The sequence below is a fragment of the Salvelinus alpinus genome, chromosome 3, assembly GCF_045679555.1.
Source record: "Salvelinus alpinus chromosome 3, SLU_Salpinus.1, whole genome shotgun sequence".
NCBI lineage: Eukaryota > Metazoa > Chordata > Actinopteri > Salmoniformes > Salmonidae > Salvelinus > Salvelinus alpinus.
The window spans coordinates 67,790,120-67,812,225 of record NC_092088.1 but is presented as its reverse complement, the minus strand read 5'-3'; the positions used below and the strand labels follow the sequence as shown (position 1 = coordinate 67,812,225).

The following is a 22,106-nucleotide window of genomic DNA, read 5'->3' as shown; positions in this document are numbered from 1 at the left end:
AATGTCTCAAAGAAAATAACATTTACACCAATTGACAAAAAAACTAAATGATTTCATCCACACCAAAACAACATTTACCGCTCAAAATACCTACATGACCAAAAGTATATGGTCACTGCTCGTCTAACATCCAATTACAAAATAATTAATATGGAGTTGGTCCCCACTTTGCTGCTGTAACAGCCTCTACTCTTCTGGGAAGACTTTCCACTAGATGTTGGAACATTGCTGCGGGGACTTGCTTCCATTCAACTACAAGACCAAGACCTGATGTTGGGCGATTATGCCTGGCTCGTAGCCGGCGTTCCAATTCATCCCAAAGGTGTTCGATGAAGTTGAGGTCAGGGCTCTTTGCAGCCCAGTCAAGTTCTTCCCCCCTGATCTCGACAAACCATTTCTGTATGGACCTCACTTTGTGCACGGGGGCATTGTAATGCTGAAACAGAAATGGAAGCACAGAATCATCTAGAATTTCCCTTCACTGGAACTAAGGAGCCTAGCCCCAACCATGAAAAACAGCCCCAGACCATTTTTCCTCCTCTACCAAACTTTACAGTTGGCACTATGCATTGAGGCAGGTAGCGTTCTCCTGGAATCCGCCAAACCCAGATACTTCCGTCGGACTGCCAGATGGTAAAGCGTGATTCATCACTCAAGAGAACATGTTTCCACTGCACCAGAGTCCAATGGTGACGAGCCTTACACCACTCCAGCCGACGCTTGGCATTGCGCATGGTGATATTATATTGTGTGCAGCTGCTCGGCCATGGAAACCCATTTCATGAAGCTCCCGATGAACAGTTCTTGTGCTGACTTTGCTTCCAGAGGTAGTTTGGATCTCGGTAGTGAGTGTTGCAACAGAGGACAGACAATTTTTACACGCTAATCGCTTCAGCACTTGGTGGTGCCGTTCTGTGAGCTTGTGTGGCCTACCACTTTGTGGCTGAGCCATTGTTGCTCTTAGAAAAATGATAAAATAACAAAAAATGTAAAAACCTGTTTTCGCTTTGTCATTATGGGGTATTTTGTGTAGATTAATGGGGATTTTTTTTATTTAATCAATTTTATACCAAGACTAATGTAACAAAATATGGAAAAAGTCAAGGGGTCTGAATACTTTCCAAATGCACTGTATAGTGTACAAATCAAATCAAATTTTATTTGTCACATACACATGGTTAGCAGATGTTAATGCGAGTGTAGCGAAATGCTTGTGCTTCTAGTTCCGACCATGCAGTAATATCTAACAAGTAATCTAATGTAACAATTTCACAACAACTACCTTATACACACACAAGTGTATAATGGCCTTGAGATAGTCTGATGGCCTTGAGATAGAAGCTGTTTTTCACTCTCTCGGTCCCAGCTTTAATGCACCTGTACTGACCTCGGATGATAGTGGGGTGAACAGGCAGTGGCTCGGGTGGTTGTTGTCCTTGATGATCTTTTTGGCCTTCCTGTGACATCGGGTGGTGTAGGTGTCCTGGAGGGCAGGCAGTTTGCCCCCGGTAATGCGTTGTGCAGACCTCACTACCCTCTGGAGAGCCTTATGGTTGTGGGCGGAGCAGTTGCCGTACCAGGAGGTGATACAGCCCGACAGGTTGCTCTCGATTGTGCATCTGTAAAAGTTTGTGAGTGTTTTTGGTGACAAGCCGAATTTCTTCAGCCTCCTGAGGTTGAAGAGGCGCTGCTGTGCCTTCTTCACCACGCTGTCTGTGTGGGTGGACCAATTCAGTTTGTCCGTGATGTGTATGCCGAGGAAGTTAAAACTTTCCACCTTCTCCACTACTGTCCCGTCGATGTGGATAGGGGGCTGCTCCCTCTGCTGTTTCCTGAAGTCCACGATCATCTCCTTTGTTTTGTTGAGTGTGAGGTTATTTTCCTGACACCACACTCCGAAGGCCCTCAACTCCTCCCTGTAGGCCGTCTCTAAATAATAATAGCAATTAAATAATAATATATATATTTTTAAGTACATTAACAGCTAATAGGCCTACAACTAATAATAACTACTGCTACAACTACTAATACAAATAATACAACTAAGTACAGTACCTATAATATATAGTGCATTCGGGAAAATATTCAGGCCCCTTGACTTTACACATTTTGTTACATTACAGCCTTATTCTAAAATTGATTAAATCGTTTTCGCCGCCTCGTTGTTGTTGGTAATCAAGCCTACCACTGTAGTGTCGTCTGCAAACTTGATGATTGAGTTGGAGGCGTGCATGGCCACGCAGTCATGGGTGAACAGGGAGTACAGGAGGGCTGAGAACGCACCCTTGTGGGGCCCCAGTGTTGAGGATCAGCGGGGTGGAGATGTTGTTACCTACCCTCACCACCTGGGGGCGGCCCGTCAGGAAGTTCAGGACCCAGTTGTACAGGGCGGGGTCGAGACCCAGGGTCTTGAGCTTAATGACGGGGTTGGAGGGTACTATGGTGTTAAATGCTGAGCTGTAGTCGATGAACAGCATTCTTACATAGGTATTCCTCTTGTCCAGATGGATTAGGGCAGTGTGCCGTGTGATTGCGTCGTCTGTGGACCTATTGGGGCGGTAAGAAAATTGGAGTGGGTGTCAGGTAGGGTGGAGGTGATATGGTCCTTGACTAGTCTCTCGAAGCACTTCATGATGACGGAAGTGAGTGCTACGGGGCGATAGTCATTTAGCTCAGTTACCTTCGCTTTCTTGGGAACAGGAACAATGGTGGCCCTAGAAGCACAAGCATTTCGCTACACTCGCATTAACATCTGCTAACCATGTGTATGTGACAAATAAAATGTAATTTGATTTGATTTCATATCCCAGTCCACGTGATCGAAGCAATCTTGAAGCAAGGGAATCCGATTTGTCGGACCAGCGTTGAACAGACCTGAGCACGGGCGCTTCCTGTTTTAGTTTCTGTCTATAGGCTGGGAGCAACAAAATGGAGTCATGGTCAGATTTACCGAAAGGAGGGCGGGGGAGGGCTTTATATGCGTCGCAGAAGTTAGAATAACAATGATCCAGGGTTTTGCCAGCCTGGGTTTTGCATCACACTCAATTAACATAAATTAACACTGAATAAAAATATAAACGAAAAGTGTTGGTCCCGTGTTTCATGAGCTGAAATAAAAAATCCCAGACATTTTCCATACGCTCCAGAAGCTTATTTCTCTCAGATGTTGTTTACATCCCTGTTAGTGAGCATTTCTCCTTTGCCAAGATAATCCAACCACTTGACAAGTGTACCATATCACAAAGCATGATCGTATATTAAACAGCATGATCATTACACAGGTGCACCTTGTGCGGGGAACAATAAAATGCCACTCTAAATCGTGAAGTTTTGTCACACAACCCAATGCCACAGATGTCTCAAGTTTTGAGGGGGCATGCCAAATGCCGGAATGCATACCCGAGCTGTTGCCAGAGAATTTAATGTTTATTTCTCTACCTTAAGCCGGTGAGGTTATGGTATGGGCAGGCATGAGCTATGTACCACAAACACATTTGCATTTAATCAATAGTAATTTGAATGCAGAGAGATACCGTGACGAGATCGTGATACCAATTATCGTGCCATTCATTCGCCGCCATTACCTCATGTTTCAGCATGATAATGCATGGCCCTATGTTGCGAGGATCTGTACACAATAACTGGAAGCTGAAAATGTCCCAGCTCTTTCATGTCCTGCATACTCACCAGACATGTCACCCATTGAGCAGGTTTGGAATGCCCTGAATCGACGTGTACAACAAGCGTGTTCCAGTTCCCGCCAATATCCAACAACTTCGCACAGCCATTGAATAGGAGTGGGATAACATTCCACAGGCCACAATCAACAGCCTGATCAACTCTATGCGAAGGATATGTGTCACACTGCATGAGGCAAACGGTGGTCACACAAGATACCGACTGGTTTTCTGATCCACGCCCCTACATTTTTTAAAGGTATCTGTGACCAACTGATGCATATTCGTATTCCCAGTCATGTGAAATCCATAGATTAGGGCATAATGAATTTATTTAAATTGACTGATTTCCTTATGTGAAATGTAATTTAGTAAAATCTTTGAAATTGTTACATGTTGCGTTTATATTTTTGTCCAATATACTCTAGTTCTACTTGTGGCTTTTTGAATCTAAGATGGATAAAAACAGAACAGCAAACCATACATCTCTTACCTCCAAATTTACTATCTGTGCTGCTGTTTTAATTATGTTTTAAGTCAATCTCCTGGGGATTAATGCAAAAATGTTTGAATAATCCCAATGCTGTATGAAGTCATTTCTCCCTCTCTTCCCACATGGCCATTGGCAGCAGACAATACCTGTCAATAATACATCTGCATCCATTATCTTGCTCTTCATCTCTCCACCCCACCCCTTTCCTTTCTCTCAACCCCCCCATCTCTCTATCCAGCCCCCTCTCTCCATCTCCATCTTTCTCATCACAAAAGTTGCAGATCAGGACCGCACACAGCGCCTTTGTGTGGTTGCCATGGATACCCGTTGCCATGCCTTCAGCCCAATGTTGATATCTGGAGGCCTTTGAGATGTTGCGTTACTCCATTGTACTCTATCGCCGTGGGCACAGGACATTGACAGCCATTAAAAACTATCAGCTGGAACAGATCCAAGATGTAGTCAACTGAGAAATAAGTGAGTTGGAGGATAGGAGATTAGGGGGTGAGAGGAGGGGTAGAAGAAGGTGAGAGAACTCCACTAACACACAGTACTCTCTCGAGCTGCTACTGGATAGATAGATCCATTCTGGCTTTCTACAGACTGATAAAGTACTAATACCCACTAGAGTAAAGTAGAATCACCAATAAAGGATGGTATACTGTACAGTATGTTGTCTGCACTACTTGAAGTGGCTTCACTAATCAATGCAGTGAGAGAAGAGTGAGATACAGAGGCAGTGTTGTACACAACATCCACAAGGGAAAGGTTTATTATTTAAACTGGTCAAACACATCCATCTGCCACCATAAGGTAGGCCTGCCCTAGACAGAGATAGCATTGCAACAAGCCAGGAAGAAAATAATCAAACCATTACAGGACCTTTGTTGATTTTAGGACTTCTTCACCCCAACTGCAAACATATTAGCCTTATTTTCATTTAAGAAGCTATGATAGTTCATACATTTTAATCAGGAAATGCAAAAATATACAGATATGATGACCCCTCTTGATTTTGGCCCACTCACTATGTGCACATGTTATAAAAGCATTGACAATGATCTGATGAGGCCTAGTCACTTGATAGACCACAAACTAATAGCCTAATGACTGATAGAAAGAGGTGGAAGTGGAGAGACATAGATAGCAAAATAAATAGGACAATAAAATAGTAATATTCAATATTTCATAGAGACAAATTATGCTTTTACTCCTGAGGAAATATACATTAACTGGTAGATTTGGTAGTAGGCCTACACCCAAACCCCAACACTTAAAACAATAGCATTAATGCATTTGGTCATTTGGAGGTGGTTTAAAGACGACATGACTGTAAATAAAAGTGAGTGTAACACTGTCTGCGTTCCAAATAGCACCCTATTCCCTATATTGCACTACTTTTGACCAGAGCCCTATAGTCCCTAAAGGGAATAGGGTGCCATTTGGGACACATACATTATCTATTAACCACCTGTGTGGCCTAATAATGCATTATAGTGCCTTCTATAACACTCGTAGAGCATTATGAGACTAGTTATAAGCATTCCTTACAGCTCGTATCTACTTATAACAACTACTGTAATTATTAGTCCATTAACTATGAATGGATACATACTGTGAAACACATGTTATAATCCCCTATTACACTTGCTATTCGTAGGCGATCAGTACTCATTTACAACAGCCTGTAAATGCAAAGGTGGCTTATACACTGTCAAGTGAGAACACAATAATTACTAGCCTAGCTACATATGATAAAAACATTGTTGCAAATATATACTGTGTAGTGGAAAACCAACCGGCCTGTTGATGCAACAATACACTTCAACAAGTCATATTAAGATTCCAATAATGCAACAATTTGTTTTACAATAGTTACCGATAAAGCTGCCCTCGATCAGTACATCAAATTTGAATGAGGTTTTATAATCACCTGCAATGTTAAAATAGTGAAAAGCTAGCTCAAGGTATCCCTGTTACCCGTGCAACGTGGCTTTGATAAAACCATTAAGGTATTGTTTGGGAATTAGCTTGATGTATCATAGAAATCAAATGAAAAAACAAGACATATGTTGAAAGTGCAATTCAGTCCGATATAGTCCATGATGTGTTAAACCTCATATGACCACAATCATTAGCTGGTCCTGGAAATGTTCATTTAATAACATGATTCTAATACTCTGTATGCATCTCTACCAGAGAATATAATACTCTAGAGAGTAATATAGAGTAATACTACTATAGAGGGTATAATACTCTGTACCAGAGAACATAGGATAAGAACACAAAGCTACAGTGTTCATGATTCAACTTAGTTTAAAACAACCCTTAAAGTGTCATAGAAACATAACTTCAAACCACAAATCACTTTCTGGCTAAACAGAAGAACATGGCTACTTAAGTCCAGGATGCAAAGTGCAGACTGTTTTTGTGTAACTCAAGTCCCTAACCTCTGACCCCACCAACCATGACCGCTAACCTCTAACCCTTGACCTTCTCAAGCCAAACCAAGGGGGGCACATATTCAAACTGGACATAAGCTAGAGTCCACACAAAACAAGTCCATGCCAACAAATAATACATCATTTGACTCAAGTACAATACGAATGGTAGGCATTCAATGCTGAATAGCAAGTTATGATAAAAAATAAAAAAAGAGTACAAAAATACTTATAGGGATATAGAGGCTATGATATTGGAATTCACTGCAGCTTGCTGTGGAATGTTTAGTACTGTCGTTATCATCAGTATTCTTAACGATGGGCTCGTCAGAACTAGGCGCGGAGGCAACTAGCGTAAATCGACAATAAACTTTCGTATTCAAAACTGTTTACTTCTTACTGTATACTATGCAGATATTGAAGGCTGGTCGTCAGATGATGTTCATAGTTCGAGAAAAGTGGGAAAAGTTACTGTTTTAGTGTATGAAGAACATTCCTGTCATTCTGAATGATACTCTGGTTGACTTCTTGTTATAACAGATCCACAAAAGAACCAAATAGAATCAAGCAGCTTAGCATGATGATAATGAAACAGAATTAATTACTGCAGAAAACCAACTTTAAACCATGACAATACATTCACTGTTATTGGGGAAATGCCTATAAACCCATGCTGAGAAACCTAGAGAAACATAAGGCTTGTATCGTGTGTCCACACTTCTAATAAACTCAGCAAAAAAAGAAACGTCCCCTTTTCAGGACCCTGTCTTTCAAAGATAATTCGTAAAAATCCAAATAACTTCACAGATCTTCATTGTAAAGGGTTTAAACACTGTTTCCCATGCTTGTCCAATTAACTATATACAATGAATGAACATGCACCTGTGGAATGGTCGTTAACACACTAACAGCTTACAGACGGTAGGCAATTAAGGTCACAGTTATGAAAACTTAGGACACTAAAGAGGCCTTTCTACTGATTCTGAAAAACACCAAAAGAAAGATGCCCAGGGTCCCTGCTCATCTGCGTGAACGTGCCTTAGGCATGCTGCAAGGAGGCATGAGGACTGCAGATGTGGCCAGGGCAATAAATTGCAATGTCCGTACTGTGAGACGCCTAAGACAGTGCTACAGGGAGACAGGATGGACAGCTGACAGTCCTCGCAGTGGCAGACCACGTGTAAGAACACCTGCACAGGATCGGTACATCCGAAGATCACACCTGCGGGACAGGTACTGGATGGCAACAACAACTGCCCGAGTTACACCAGGAACACACAATCCCTCCATTAGTGCTCAGACTGTCCGCAATAGGTTGAGAGAGGCTGGACTGAGGGCTTGTAGGCCTGTTGTAAGGCAGGTCCTCACCAGACATCATCGGCAACAACGTCCCGTATGGGCACAAACCCACCGTCGCTGGACCAGGCAGGACTGGAAACAAGTCATCCTCACTGACGAGTCGCGGTTTTGTCTCACCAGGGGTGATGGTCGGATTCGCGTTTATCGTCAAAGGAATGAGCGTTACACCGAGACCTGTACTCTGGAGCGGGATCGATTTGGAGGTGGAGGGTCCGTCATGGTCTGGGGTGGTGTGTCACAGCATCATCGGACTGAGCTTGTTGTCATTGCAGGCAATCTCAACGCTGTGTGTTACAGGGAAGACATCCTCCTCCCTCATGTGGTACCCTTCCTGCAGGCTCATCCTGACATGACCCTCCAGCATGACAATGCCACCAGCTATACTGCTCAATCTGTGTGTGATTTACTGCAAGACAGTAATGTCAGTGTTCTGCCATGGCCAGCGAAGAGCCCGGATCTCAATCCCATTGAGCACGTCTGGGACATGTTGGATCGGGGGGTGAGGGCTAGGGCCATTACCCCAAGAAATATCCGGGAACTTGCAGGTGCCTTGGTTGAAGAGTGGGGTAACATCTCACAGCAAGAACTGGCAAATCTGGTGCAGTCCATGAGGAGGCATATTTAATGCAGCTGGTGGCCACACCAGATACTGACTGTTACTTTTGATTTATTTTGATCCCCCCTTTGTTCAGGGACACATTATTCCATTTCTGTTAGTCACATGTCTGTGGAACTTGTTCAGTTTATGTCTCAGTTGTCATATCTTATGTTCATACAAATATTTACACATGTTAAGTTTGCTGAAAATAAACGCAGTTGACAGTGAGAGGACGTTTCTTTTTTGCTGAGTTTATGTAAGGTGTCAATGTATAATGAATACTCATCAATTGAAATAGCAACTTCGAGCCATTGTCAGTCATCAACACACTTTCAAGTGCAGAGGTATAGGTAAAGCAGTGCTTAAATTCATCGTCGCTGTCGGATGAAAAGCTTGTAACACAATTTTTGCCAATTTTCATGTTTTATATGTGCTGAAAGCAGTAACTGCCTTTCATGACTCTAGGACAAAGAAAATGTATTCAAAATACTTCTGAAGTTTCATAATTGTATGTTCGTTATTTGGAAAATACATTATAATTTCTTTTTTTGAGTTGACGTTTAGATCCGACAGCGACGTCATGTTGCATTAATTATAGGTCATAACAGTTGGAGCCTTGGCTTGGTTCTGAGTTAACAGTTCAGACAGTTGGCCAGCAACCTGAGTCTCTAGTACATTCTACAGAGAGAGCAAGGGTTGTCTAGTCTGTGAGCTACACACGTGCATGAGCTCAGAGAGAAACATGCACTAGCTCAGAGTCAGTTCAGCATGCCTGTCCACAGTCATTTGAAGGATCGATAGAAAGAGAAAGGGATAAAAGAAAGATATAGACCCACACAACACCACACACAGAGACAAACAGACAGGAAAAGGGGCATCATTATCAGTTTGGACACAGGGATGAGGGATATGTAGTGTATGCAACGCACCAAAACAACATCGCTCCGTCCAACTGTCATCAATTAGCCGATGTCCAATCGTTCAAAAGCTTGTTACTCAGTCCCGTCCACTCCTAGATCATGTTGCTGAGCTATTGTCCAATCCTGGAGGTTATTACTGAACCACTGTCAAATGCTGAACATGGCCAATCCTAGAGCATATTACTGAGCATTGTCCAATCCTGGAGTTCCTTGCCGAACCATTGTCTAATCCTAGAGCTTGCTGCTGAGGATCTCTGACACCTGTGCATTTGTTTGGTCGTCTGAGTCCAGATCCTGGGCTCTCGCTCCTTCATACCCCTCCTCTCCTGACCCCTCCTCTGCCAAAACCATTGTCACCCCTGCCCCTCTTTCCATCCCTCCCTTTCCCTCCATCCCTCTCTCCTCCTCTCCACAGCCCCTGTTCTCAGGCGACGTTTCCTTACACGGTTCCACAAAGATAGTCCTGATATGGGGCCTGGGCTCCCTCTGTCCCCCCCTCCGGCCCTCCAGGACACAGGAAGCATGACTAGCATATATCTCCTCCTGAGGTGATGGGAGATTCAGGGGCAGGGTGGGCAGGTCTGGGTCCCTCTGCCTGGTATAGACCCCCTCGGACAGGGACCCTCTGTGGCTGTCGCTGTGGCCACTGAGCCACCGCTGGGGCCCGCTGAAGTAACCCACCTGGGCCCCAGTGGCCCCGTGGCTCCGGGACAGCAGCTTCCGCTTGGTTGGGGGGTTGGCAAGCGGCCGCAACGGGGTGAAGGAGTGCTTGTCCTGGGTTGTCTTGGAGAGGGAGAGACCCTCCAGGGTTTTGGAGCAGGATAGAGTGGTCTCAGGGAAGATGGGGGCAGGTGAGAGGGGTGGGGCGGGGGAGAGGATTGGGCCTGGGGAGAGGGGGAAGGCGGGGGAGAGAGCGAGGTCTTTGGGCTGGCAGATGCTGTACCTGGAAAAAAATAAATAAGATTTGTTAGGTTCTATTCAAGGCTGTTAAAAAGAGAGGGGGATAGGAGGAAATGAGATAGTAGAGGAAAGCAGAGAGAGGGAAAAGGACAAATCTTTGGAGAATGAGGAGGTGGGGAAATGTGGGGCTGGGGAAGAGTGAAAGGAAGAGGTTTTCGTGGACACAAGTGGACTGGACAGGACAAGAGTGACAGCTCTAAATCTACCTGAGCTTGTGTATCTGCAGTACGTTAGGGTCAAGGTTAGGGTCAGGGTTAGAGGTCATTCTCGTACCTGAGCTTGTATCTGCAGTACGTCAGGGTCAAGGTTAGGGTCAGGGTTAGAGGTCGTTTTCGTACCTGAGCTTGTGTATTTGCAGTATGTCAAGGTTAGGGTTAGAGGCAATGTTACCAGAATAAATATTAGCACGCACAGAGAAGCTTCACTCATCTTTCTAGAGTTTCCCCTTTAGTTAACATTATCAATGTTTCGATCTATTGTGGGAATTGTGTTTGAATCAACGCAATATTAGCCACTTTCAATGTAACATACAGAAACAAAATGTGCTACGCAAAAATAACTGTGCAAGAGATTTTCTTGTAGGCAGAGCACATTGGAGTTGGATTGTTTTGAATTGACAGGCACGACTCAGGCAAGTACTCTACACACAGACCGGTGCACCATAGCCAATCAGAGCTGCAGTATAATCTGTGCCATTCGTATTGAACTGGACTGTGTTTACAGCATGAGCGGTAGTGAGTAGATGGCTTGTTTTGAGATCATTGTGAGAGCTGCATGTAGCCACGTGTGCACATTTGTTCATATTCTTTGTTAGTTAGTGAGCTATTAGCCCAGTTATAGCAAATGTCTAGTCAACAATGGGGAAGTGGTTGCTTCCTACAAGAGCACAAAATGTGAAAAGTGAGTCAGGTAAAGAGCTTTTTTTTATGTCTTAAAGGAGCAGTGTTGTATTTTAAGCTAAGTAGCCAATAGGCTGAGGGTAGCATAATTTGTCTGATTCTCTGTAATAATGGTATGGGAATAATAATACATTTTATTTTGTAAAGTGGCTTCTTGCATCAAACTGTCAACACCTTGTCTGAAGGACAAGTGGATAAACAGGTTAATGTCAAGCCCTGCATGTTATTTTTTAAAGTCTCATGGAATGTAGGCCTATATTGAACACCACACATTTGCTGCTACTGTAGGCTGAATGATAGAACAGCTTTTTCCATGTTAAAATGTTGTGGGACGCATTTTTCGCCATTGTTTTGATGGTAGGCCACTCTGGTAGGCCTACATTATGATCAAATAGCCACAGTAGTCTACTTGGCCACTGTTAAAACTGTAACATAAAGCAGGTATAGCCTCAGTGTTCACAGTAAATGCGCACCGGAAGTTGCACAGAACTTTCACAACATTCATATTTACACTCAGCAGACCTGAAATTTGCTCAGTGCCAAAAACATTTTACAGGGAACATTGGTTAGAGGTCGTTCTCGTACCTGAGCTCGTGTATCTGTAGTACGTCGGGAGCGCTGCCTCCCAGGGCATGCACGGCCTGCTGGGATAGGTCCTGTGGGGGGGAGTAGAGCAGGTCCAGCTCGCGTGGGGACAAGGCTTCGCTGGAGTCGTAGTCACTGTCTGTCGGCAGGAACACCTCTGAACAACCGTCCTCATCTGACCCCAGCTGGGAGTCTGAGGGAGGAGACAAAGACAGACGGGTAAGAAACACACATACAGTCCATGTACAAAATAGCGTTGCACACAGACACAGTACAAACTACAGACACAGTACAAACTATGATTATAGAGTGGGGGTATGTGTTTAGCTTATGATAAAGACCATTCCTGATTTACTTCCAGTGTATTGAGAGTGAGGAGGTGGGCAAATGTCTCTCAATGTGTATGTTTATGTCTGTGTATTTGTATGCACTGCACTGCATCTATAAGTGTGAAGTGGCACCAGCGCCAGAAGGGCAAACACACCCATACAACCCCATCCTCAAGACGAGCATCGTCATCATCGTCTTCGATGGACAGCCAAGACAGTGTGTGTGTCTTTCTCCTCACCACTAACATCCTTCCTGCGCCGTAGCTCAGGTGATGGTGATGGTGTGGGTAGATAGTCCATGGTAGAGGATGCTGAGTCACTCTTCTGTGCCCCCTGGTCTGACTCAGGCTCGCTGGCATTGACCAGGCTGGTGATGGGCACACCCCCACGGGGCTGCTTGTAGCGGGCACACTGCAGGGCATCAGTGATCCAACGCAGCCCCCGCCACATCTCATCCAGTTGCTGCAATAGAGAACAAAATGCACTCATTAACACAGTTATAAAGCATCATAGTTATAGTTGATTATAACAGTTATAATGCATCAGTTATAGTTAGTTATAGTTGATTTTAATAGTTATAAAGCTTCATAGTTATAATTAGTTGTAATTGATTATAACAGTTATAAATCATAGTTATAGTTGATTATATAAAGCATCAAAGTTAGATGATTTTAAGTTATAAATCATAGTTATAATTAGTTGTAATTGATTATAACAGTTATAAATCATAGTTATAGTTAGTTGACTATAACGGTTAAAGCATCATATTTAGTTAGTTATAGATGATTTTAATAGTTATAAATCAGTTATAATTAGTTGTAATTGATTATAACAGTTATAAATCATAGTTATAGTTAGTTGATTATAAAAGTTATAAAGCATCATAGTTATAATTAGCTGTAATTGATTATAACAGTTGATTATAACAGTTATAAATCATAGTTAGTTAGTTATAGTTGATTTTAATAGTTATAAATCATAGTTGTAATTGATTATAACAGTTATAAAGCATCACATTTAGTTAGTTATAGTTGATTTTAATAGTTATAGATCATAGTTGTAATTGATTATAACAGTTATAAAGCATCACATTTAGTTAGTTATAGTTGATTTTAATAGTTATAAAGCATCATAGTTATAATTAGCTGTAATTGATTATAACAGTTATAAATCATAGTTATAGTTGATTATAACAGTTATAAAACATCATAGTTATAGTTGATTAACAGTTATAAAGCATCATAGTTATAGTTGATTATAACAGTTATAAAGCATCATAGTTATAATTAGTTGTAATTGATTATAACAGTTATAAAACATCATAGTTATAGTTGATCATAACAGTTATAAAGCATCATAGTTACAGTTGATTATAACAGTTAAAAAGCATCATAGTTATAATTCGTTGTAATTGATTATAACAGTTATAAAGCATCATAGTTACAGTTGATTATAACAGTTATAAAGCATCATAGTTATAATTAGTTGTAATTGATTATAACAGTTATAAGTCATAGTTAGGGTTAGTTGATTATAACAGTTATAAATCATAGTTATAGTTGATTATAACAGTTATAAAACATCATAGTTATAGTTGATTAACAGTTATAAAGCATCATAGTTATAGTTGATTATAACAGTTATAAAGCATCATAGTTATAATTAGTTGTAATTGATTATAACAGTTATAAAACATCATAGTTATAGTTGATCATAACAGTTATAAAGCATCATAGTTACAGTTGATTATAACAGTTAAAAAGCATCATAGTTATAATTCGTTGTAATTGATTATAACAGTTATAAAGCATCATAGTTACAGTTGATTATAACAGTTATAAAGCATCATAGTTATAATTAGTTGTAATTGATTATAACAGTTATAAGTCATAGTTAGGGTTAGTTACATTTACATTTACATTTAAGTCATTTAGCAGACGCTCTTATCCAGAGCGACTTACAAATTGGAAAGTTCATACATATTCATCCTGGTCCCCCCGTGGGGAATGAACCCACAACCCTGGCGTTGCAAGCGCCATGCTCTACCAACTGAGCCACACGGGACCACGTTGATTATAACAGTTAAAGAATCATAGTTATAATTAGTTGTAATTGATTATAACAATTATAACAATTATAAAGCATCATATTTAGTTAGTTATAGATGATTTTAATAGTTATAAATCAGTTATAATTAGTTGTAATTGATTATAAGTTATAAATCATAGTTGATTATAACAGTTATAAAGCATCATATTTAGTTAGTTATAGTTGATTTTAATAGTTATAAAGCATCATAGTTATAATTAGTTGTAATTGATTATAACAGTTATAAATCATAGTTATAGTTAGTTGATTATAAAAGTTATAAAGCATCATAGTTACAGTTGATTATAACAGTTATAAAACATCATAGTTATAATTAGTTGTAATTGATTTTAACAGTTATAAAGCATCATAGTTACAGTTGATTATAACAGTTATAAAGCATCATAGTTATAGTTGATTATAACAGTTATAAAGCATCATAGTTATAATTAGTTGTAATTGATTTTAACAGTTATAAATCATAGTTATAGTTAGTTGATTATAAAAGTTATAAAGCATCATAGTTACAGTTGATTATAACAGTTATAAAACATCATAGTTATAATTAGTTGTAATTGATTTTAACAGTTATAAAGCATCATAGTTACAGTTGATTATAACAGTTATAAAGCATCATAGTTATAATTAGTTGTAATTGATTATAACAGTTATAAAGCACCATAGTTATAATTAGTTGTAATTGATTATAACAGTTATAAGTCATAGTTATAGTTAGTTGATTATAATAGTTCTAAAGCATCATAGTTATAATTAGTTGTAATTGATTATAACAGTTATAAGTCATAGTTAGGGTTAGTTGATTATAACAGTTATAAAGCATCATAGTTATAATTAGTTGTAATTGATTATAACAGTTATAAAGCATCATAGTTATAGTTAGTTACAGTTGATTATTACAATTATAAAGCATCCTAGTTATAGATAGTTATAGTTGATTAAAACAGTTAAAAAACATCTCATCCAGTTGCTGAAATGGAGAACAAAAGTCAGGTCCAGGTCAAGATAGCCAGGAAAAAGTGACACTAGTAGACCCCCTGTACAGCAGCTTAAGGTTAGTTGCAGGTTTCTATTTCACTCCGAGAGGGACAAAACCATTCACACATTAAGCCTACAGCTTCAGTGAATACATTATTACCACGCAGATTAACATTTTTGTGTAGGTGCGTGTGTCTGTTTATAGGTGTATAGGTGAATGTGTGTTTGTGCAAAGTGTGTGTACTGTTGTATATTCCCACACAGTCGAAAGGGTTTGTAGCGAATAGAACTACGCATAATGCATACGATTCCTCTACACAGAATCCTGCATTAAATTGGCACCTGATCATATCACAGCAGTCTTGAGAAGAAGCAGTAGAGAATGTATAGACTGTCCCAAATGGCACCCTATTCCCTACACAGTGCTATGGGCTCTGGTCAAAAGTAGTGCACTATATAGGGAATAGGGTGCCATTTGGGATGAATGTATAGAATAGAAAGCACATTGTGACCATAACAATGACTGGCTGCACACCAAAGCCCTTCTCCTGCCAGTCTCCCCATGCATGCAGTCTCCAATGTGGTTCCAATCTTATCAGGGGCCCTAGGCCACCGTAACCAAACGTCATTCCTGCTTTCACTCCTCCTATTCCCCCTCTCATTCTTTCCATCACTCCAAACCTCCCCTGGGAGTCAGGGGGTGTGTGAGAGAGAGAAAGAGAGAGAGAGAGGGAGAGAGAGGGAGAGCATTGTTCTATGTTTCCGTGTGTGTAGAGAATGAAGCATGACAAATGTTAAGCAGCAATTAGGCGTCTGTCTGAGACAGTATGAGAGCACTTAGTGACACCACGAGATGACACACACACACACACACACACACACACATATATATATATAAAAGAGACTGACACAACGAGATGACACACACACACATATATATATATATATATATAAAAGAGACTGACACCACGAGATGACACACACACACATATATATATATATATATAAAAGAGACTGACACCAGGGGATGACACACACATATATATAAAAGAGACTGACACCAGGGGATGACACACACATATATATAAAAGAGACTGACACCAGGGGATGACACACACATACAGTGAGGGAAAAAAGTATTTGATCCCCTGCTGATTTTGTACGTTTGCCCACTGACAAAGAAATTATCAGTCTATAATTTTAATGGTAGGTTTATTTGAACAGTGAGAGACAGAATAACAACAAAAATATCCAGAAAAATGCATGTCAAAAATGTTATAAATTGATTTGCATTTTAATGAGGGAAATAAGTATTTGACCCCTTCTCAATCAAAAAGATTTCTGGCTCCCAGGTGTCTTTCATACAGGTAAGGAACGGAGATTAGGAGCACACTCTTAAAGGGAGTGCTCCTAATCTCAGTTTCTTACCTGTATAAAAGATACCTGTCCACAGAAGCAATCAATCAATCAGATTCCAAACTCTCCACCATGGCCAAGACCAAAGAGCTCTCCAAGGATGTCAGGGACAAGATTGTAGACCTACACAAGGCTGGAATGGGCTACAAGACCATCGCCAAGCAGCTTGGTGAGAAGGTGACAACAGTTTCTGTGATCATTCGCAAATGGAAGAAACACAAAAGAACTGTCAATCTCCCTCAGCCTGGGGCTCCATGCAAGATCTCACCTCGTGGAGTTGCAATGATCATGAGAACGGTGAGGAATCAGCCCAGAACTACACAGGAGGATCTTGTCAATGATCTCAAGGCAGCTGGGACCATAGTCATCAAGAAAACAATTGGTAACACACTATGCCGTGAAGGACTGAAATCCTGCAGCGCCCGCAAGGTCCCCCTGCTCAAGAAAGCACATATACATGCCCGTCTGAAGTTTGCCAATGAACATCTGAATGATTCAGAGGACAACTGGGTGAACGTGTTGTGGTCAGATGAGACCAAAATGGAGTTCTTTGGCATCAACCCAACTTGCCGTGTTTGGAGGAGGAGGAATGCTGCCTATGACCCCAAGAAACCATCCCCACCGTCAAACATGGAGGTGGAAACATTATGCTTTGGGGGTGTTTTCCTGCTAAAGGGACAGGACAACTTCACCGCATCAAAGGGACGATGGACGGGGCCATGTACCGTCAAATCTTGGGTGAAAACCTCCTTCCCTCAGCCAGGGTATTGAAAATGGGTCGTGGATGGGTATTCCAGCATGACAATGACCCAAAACACACGGCCAAGGCAACAAAGGAGTGGCTCAAGAAGAAGCACATTAAGGTCCTGGAGTGGCCTAGCCAGTCTCCAGACCTTAATCCCATAGAAAATCTGTGGAGGGAGCTGAAGGTTCGAGTTGCCAAACGTCAGCCTCGAAACCTTAATGACTTGAAGAAGATCTGCAAAGAGGAGTGGGACAAAATCCCTCCTGAGATGTGTGTAAACCTGGTGGCCAACTACAAGAAACGTCTGACCTCTGTGATTGCCAACAAGGGTTTTGCCACCAAGTACTAAGTCATGTTTTGCAGAGGGGTCAAATACTTATTTCCCTCATTAAAATGCAAATCAATTCATAACATTTTTGACATGCGTTTTTCTGGAATTTTTTGTTGATATTCTGTCTCTCACTGTTCAAATAAACCTACCATTAAAATTATAGACTGATCATTTCTTTGTCAGTGGGCAAACGTATAAAATCAGCAGGGGATCAAATACTTTTTTCCCTCACTGTATATATAAAAGAGACTGACACCAGGGGATGACACACACACATATATAAAAGAGACTGACACCAGGGGATGACACACACACATACACTGCTCAAAAAAATAAAGGGAACACTTAAACAACACAATGTAACTCCAAGTCAATCACACTTCTGTGAAATCAAACTGTCCACTTAGGAAGCAACACTGATTGACAATAAATTTCACATGCTGTTGTGCAAATGGAATAGACAAAAGGTGGAAATTATAGGCAATTAGCAAGACACCCCCAATAAAGGAGTGGTTCTGCAGGTGGTGACCACAGACCACTTCTCAGTTCCTATGCTTCCTGGCTGATGTTTTGGTCATTGCCAGAGCCCTGCAAAATGACCTCCAGCAGGCCACAAATGTGCATGTGTCAGCATATGGTCTCACAAGGGGTCTGAGGATCTCATCTCGGTACCTAATGGCAGTCAGGCTACTTCTGGCGAGCACATGGAGGGCTGTGCGGCCCCACAAAGAAATGCCACCCCACACCATGACTGACCCACCGCCAAACCGGTCATGCTGGAGGATGTTGCAGGCAGCAGAACGTTCTCCACGGCGTCTCCAGACTCTGTCACGTCTGTCACATGTGCTCAGTGTGAACCTGCTTTCATCTGTGAAGAGCACAGGGCGCCAGTGGCGAATTTGCCAATCTTGGTGTTCTCTGGCAAATGCCAAACGTCCTGCACGGTGTTGGGCTGTAAGCACAACCCCCACCTGTGGACGTTGGGCCCTCATACCACCCTCAAGGAGTCTGTTTCTGACCGTTTGAGCAGACACATGCACATTTGTGGCCTGCTGGAGGTCATTTTGCAGGGCTCTGGCAGTGCTCCTCCTTGCACAAAGGCGGAGGTAGCGGTCCTGCTGCTGGGTTGTTGCCCTCCTACGGCCTCCTCCACGTCTCCTGATGTACTGGCCTGTCTCCTGGTAGCGCCTCCATGCTCTGGACACTACGCTGACAGACACAGCAAACCTTCTTGCCACAGCTCGCATTGATGTGCCATCCTGGATGAGCTGCACTACCTGAGTAGACTCCGTCTCATGCTACCACTAGAGTGAAAGCACCACCAGCATTCAAAAGTGACCAAAACATCAGCCAGGAAGCATAGGAACTGAGAAGTGGTCTGTGGTCACCACCTGCAGAACCACTCCTTTATTGGGGGTGTCTTGCTAATTGCCTATCATTTCCACCTTTTGTCTATTCCATTTGCACAACAGCATGTGAAATTTATTGTCAATCAGTGTTGCTTCCTAAGTGGACAGTTTGATTTCACAGAAGTGTGATTGACTTGGAGTTACATTGTGTTGTTTAAGTGTTCCCTTTATTTTTTTGAGCAGTGTATATATAAAAGAGACTGACACCAGGGGATGACTCGGCTGGAAAGAATGCCGTGGATCAGATGGCAAAGAGAGAGGGGGGGGGGGGGGGGGGGGACAGAGAGAGAGAGACAAAACTGGGAATAATAGAGGATATTCCTCTCTTTCTCCCTATAACCGAATTCCATCACTCTTTCTTTTACAGCCAAAGGCAAGAATATTACTGTATATCTCAAATACAGGATATGAAATATGAGGGTCTTATACTGTATGAGAGGTGGGCTATATTTCAGATAAGAGGGTCTTACAGGTACATGTTTTACATCATATTTGAGAGGTATATTTATATATAAGAGTATACTGTATATCCGAGAGGTAAACAGTTCTGCATGAAGAGGGATCAATGAAAGGGATGAATGGTCTGTAAATGGGTATGATAATAATGCATGCTAATCCAGCCATACACTTCTCTGAAAGCCAAGCAGAAGGCTCTGGATGCATGTCAACTGCCATTTAACTTTTCTAAGCACCCTGACGAAGGCTTTCATTCTAAAATGCTTGGGCTTTTAATCATTAAAAATCTTTTTACTGAACTTCCATTGTCCTCCTTTCAAGGTATTTCCCTTCATTCCACTTACTTAAATAGTTGATTGCCAATGATTTCTGTAGATTGAATTTCCTCAATCTCAACAGATTGCATCTAGCCCTAATCAGGAGAGGAAACCCACTGTAGCTTCCAGAAAGGTAGCATCCCCCAGACTCCCAGCATTCATCAGCACAGCAGTATCATCTCTCTTCAGCACTCGACAGCTGACCCAAGTGTCATCCAAGACCTGTGTGTGTGTGTGTGTGTGTGTGTGTGTGTGTGTGTGTGTGTGTGTGTGTGAGAGAGGGAGAGAGTGTAAGACTATTCTGTGTGAGTGTGCTCTTGATGCAGCATAATTTCCTGACAGCAAGCGCTCGCAACACGCCTGCAGGGAGCCAGAAGTCATCTCAGAAACGAGAGTCTTACTGAAGGTGACTGGGAAACACACACACACACACACACACACACACACACACACACACACACACACACACACACACACACACACACACACACACACACACACACACTACACACTACACCCCCACCTCTCTCCAGGTAGGCTCCAGCCAGCCAGCAGAGAGAGCAGCGGTCCCAGTGAGTCCAAATGAAGGTGACAGGTAAGGAGCGCCAGACAAAAGGACTTCCTCCTGAAACAGGAAATTTCCCATTCTGTCCAGACATCTTTAGATTACATTAGCCCGCACTGGAGCTAAGGACTGGAGTCAGAGTGGGACGGTATTCAGCGTGAGACGCAGATGAGAACCAGAGGGGGGATCGTATTGGGATTGACGCGGGACGGTTGGCTGGGTTACGGGCATATTTGTTCCTCTGCTATTCCTACTGAAGGGGAGAGGAGATATATAGTATGCAATATTGGCTTTAAGGTTATGGATATTTCCTATATAGTACACTAGTTTTGACCAGGGCCCATATGGAATGGCTTCCCTTCGCTTCAATCAATGAAGCTTACTTAGTCTGAATTCCAAACTGCACCCTATTCCCACAGATGGGAATCCCAAATTCCCATCTGAATCCTAAATTGCACCCTATTCCAATCTATTCCCCCTATTCACACAGATGCCCCCCTCCACTCTCCTTTGATCCAGGGCAGGGGCCCCACTGCTGGGGTCTCTCCCCCACCACCAGGCCCTGTTGTGGTGCCTGAGAGAGCTAGATGCAGCTGGGTCTGTGGTTCCTTTGGAGGATGACGCAAGCGCACACAGGAGGACAACGTCGGTTTATAGTATATCAATGTGTTGAACTACACAATAGGAACTGCACATATTGAGGTTAGAGTTTGGTCCCCTAATTCTCCTCTCAGGAGTTCAGATTACCAGAGGCTTCCTCAATGTTCAAAAGACGCAGGCCTTACTTAGTCCACTCACTCATTTAGTCAGTTGATGTGAGGGTGATGCCAAATCCAGTGATGAATTGAATAAGATGCACTTCCACACAATACTAACAGGATGTCTACTGGACTAAACCAGTCTTCGACAACAATACCACAGTAAGGGAATTTCCCCCCCCCCCCGATCATGTAATGACAAGTCTAAACAAATTGTACAATGAGATGGCTTAACGTCATCATTTCTGCACAGCCACACGCACACACACGCCGCAGATACACACACACACAGGCACGTAAACACAAACGCTTTTACGCACCTATACACTCGCAAGTAACAATGCGCACACACATAGAAATGCACGCATGTGCACACACGCACGCACACATGCACCCTGACAGGACCTCCCAGTATCTAGACAGACTGTGGTATGACAGGCCAGCACTAAGAGCTTTCAGACAGACGGGCCTCTTTTCACACGCTTTGCCCCCTCACATTAACACTTCACTCTCTCTAATGCAGCCCACATTGCTGAGCTCACATACACACACAAATGCACAAACACGCACAACTATGAGATTTACATGCACACACAGAGGCAGACTCACGCACATACACAGACTGAGAGACAGACATTGGCACTTCTATACAGAGACACATATTCAGACATCCCCACCCACACACACACACTCTCCCTCTCAGTCATTCATGATTGGTATTATTTTTTCCCCTGTCGCTCTCTCTCGCTCTCCCGAGTACTGTG

At 42.3% G+C, this 22,106-nt stretch overlaps 1 protein-coding gene across 1 annotated transcript in view; it reads right to left on the bottom strand.

The window, feature by feature from the left end:
• Positions 1-4,912: 4,912 nt before the first annotated feature.
• Positions 4,913-22,106, bottom strand: part of ankfn1a (ankyrin repeat and fibronectin type III domain containing 1a) — a 217,353-nt gene continuing 200,159 nt past the window's right edge. The window contains exons 23-25 of the mRNA XM_071393819.1: positions 12,501-12,723; positions 11,933-12,125; positions 4,913-10,431 (exon numbers count right to left, since the gene is read on the bottom strand). Of these exons, the coding sequence (XP_071249920.1) occupies positions 9,720-10,431; positions 11,933-12,125; positions 12,501-12,723 (1,128 nt within the window). The 3' untranslated portion in view covers positions 4,913-9,719. The remainder of the gene's footprint in view (positions 10,432-11,932; positions 12,126-12,500; positions 12,724-22,106) is intronic.